A 1,156-nucleotide genomic window follows, 5' to 3' on the forward strand; every position below is an offset into this window, starting at 1 on the left:
CAGGCCTGTGTCTTCCTTCTCTGGCCTTCCCTGTCTTGAAGCCATCACATGTCCCCTGCAGGTGCAGTCAGGGACATAAAACTCAAGGTGTGCAGGAAGCCCAGTGCCCAGGAGTGTGCTGGTCTGGTGTGGAGTGGGGGCTGTGGGAAGAAGCAGAAGCCAGACTCAAGGACCCAGGGACAGGGCTCCTAGCACGGGCAGGGAAGAAGTGTCCCTGTGCCAAAGGACGGCAAACTCACCGAGCCCAGAGGCAAGTGAACACTGGTTTATGTGTCCAATGACATGGCCGGTCTGGTGCAACCGGGCAGGGACAGTGGCAGGCTTAGGCGGACGTGTCGAAGAGGCGGTCTATCATGTCTCCCACCTGCTCCACGCGGTATTTGATGTACTTCTCAGGGTTCTTGGTGAAGGGCACGCTGCTGTACCTGACCAGGCACTGAGGTCGGAGGGAAGCCCAGCCCGCCCCTGCTCCACCTCAGTCTAAGGCCCTCCCGCCGGGGTGCCACGGCCCCACACCAAAGCCCAGGGCACTGGATCTGCCACCCAGACCTACCACCCCCTCTGCATTTTCTCGAAGAGCACAGAGGTCTTGTGGGGGGAGTGAGGCGCATGGGGCTCACCTGTGCAGGAAGGCCCCGTAGGTCTCCTTGACCATGTGTTTCTGAGCCTGGCGAATCTTGTCCCTCTGCTCTGTGTCGGGAATAGCCCAGGCCTTCTGGATCTTGCACAATTCTTCGAGGCCGTCATTGAAGCCCTGGCCACCAAAAGGGTGGAAAGAGAAGCCACCCAAACACAAGTATTTAGGTCTCTGCTGCTACGACCGCAGCAGCGAGCGGTGGAGGGGGTGCGATCCCCACGCCCCTTAAACCCCACTCACCTTAAACCGCTCCTTGATCATCTGCCGCTCCTTGTCCCGGAGCTGGGGGGCCGAGAGAGCTTTCCTCAGAGCAGAATCGACGGCCCCTACCCCTCCCCAAACACCCTGGCCCAGCCCTCCCCGATGGCCACACGCATCCTCCACTCTCCCATTCCGGCGGGACTCCTGTCCATCTTCCCTGAGACGGAACGAAAAGTATCACATCTGCCAGACAGCCCTTCCCAGCCCAGGTCTTCAGCCCACCTTGACTCCCGGTTGGAACATAGGTAGATTCTTCTC

General features: G+C 60.0%; 1 protein-coding gene across 1 annotated transcript; it reads right to left on the reverse strand.

Annotated features, from left to right (window-relative positions):
- Positions 1–244: 244 nt before the first annotated feature.
- Positions 245–1,150, reverse strand: LOC105310377 (exocyst complex component 7-like). Its single transcript, XM_011386563.2, has 4 exons — positions 1,121–1,150; positions 878–919; positions 621–754; positions 245–425 (listed from the first exon to the last, which is right to left on the reverse strand). The coding sequence occupies exons 1-4, from the start codon at positions 1,139–1,141 to the stop codon at positions 323–325; spliced, it is 300 nt and encodes a 99-aa protein (XP_011384865.1). The 5' UTR covers positions 1,142–1,150; the 3' UTR covers positions 245–322.
- Between the last annotated feature and the right edge of the window lie 6 nt (positions 1,151–1,156).

This window comes from Pteropus vampyrus, unplaced genomic scaffold (genome assembly GCF_000151845.1).
Source record: "Pteropus vampyrus isolate Shadow unplaced genomic scaffold, Pvam_2.0 Scaffold2735, whole genome shotgun sequence".
Classification (NCBI taxonomy): Eukaryota; Metazoa; Chordata; class Mammalia; order Chiroptera; family Pteropodidae; genus Pteropus; species Pteropus vampyrus.

What these genes read in the sequence shown, in the direction of transcription:
- LOC105310377 (XM_011386563.2), bottom strand. Translation starts at nt 1,141, where the DNA reads ATGTTCCAACCGGGAGTCAAG. An exon ending in TGATCAAGGAGCGGTTTAAG is followed by an intron (nt 755 to 877) that starts GTGAGTGGGGTT and finishes TTTGGTGGCCAG; the next exon opens with GGCTTCAATGACGGCCTCGA. An exon ending in TACGGGGCCTTCCTGCACAG is followed by an intron (nt 426 to 620) that starts GTGAGCCCCATG and finishes GTGCCTGGTCAG; the next exon opens with GTACAGCAGCGTGCCCTTCA.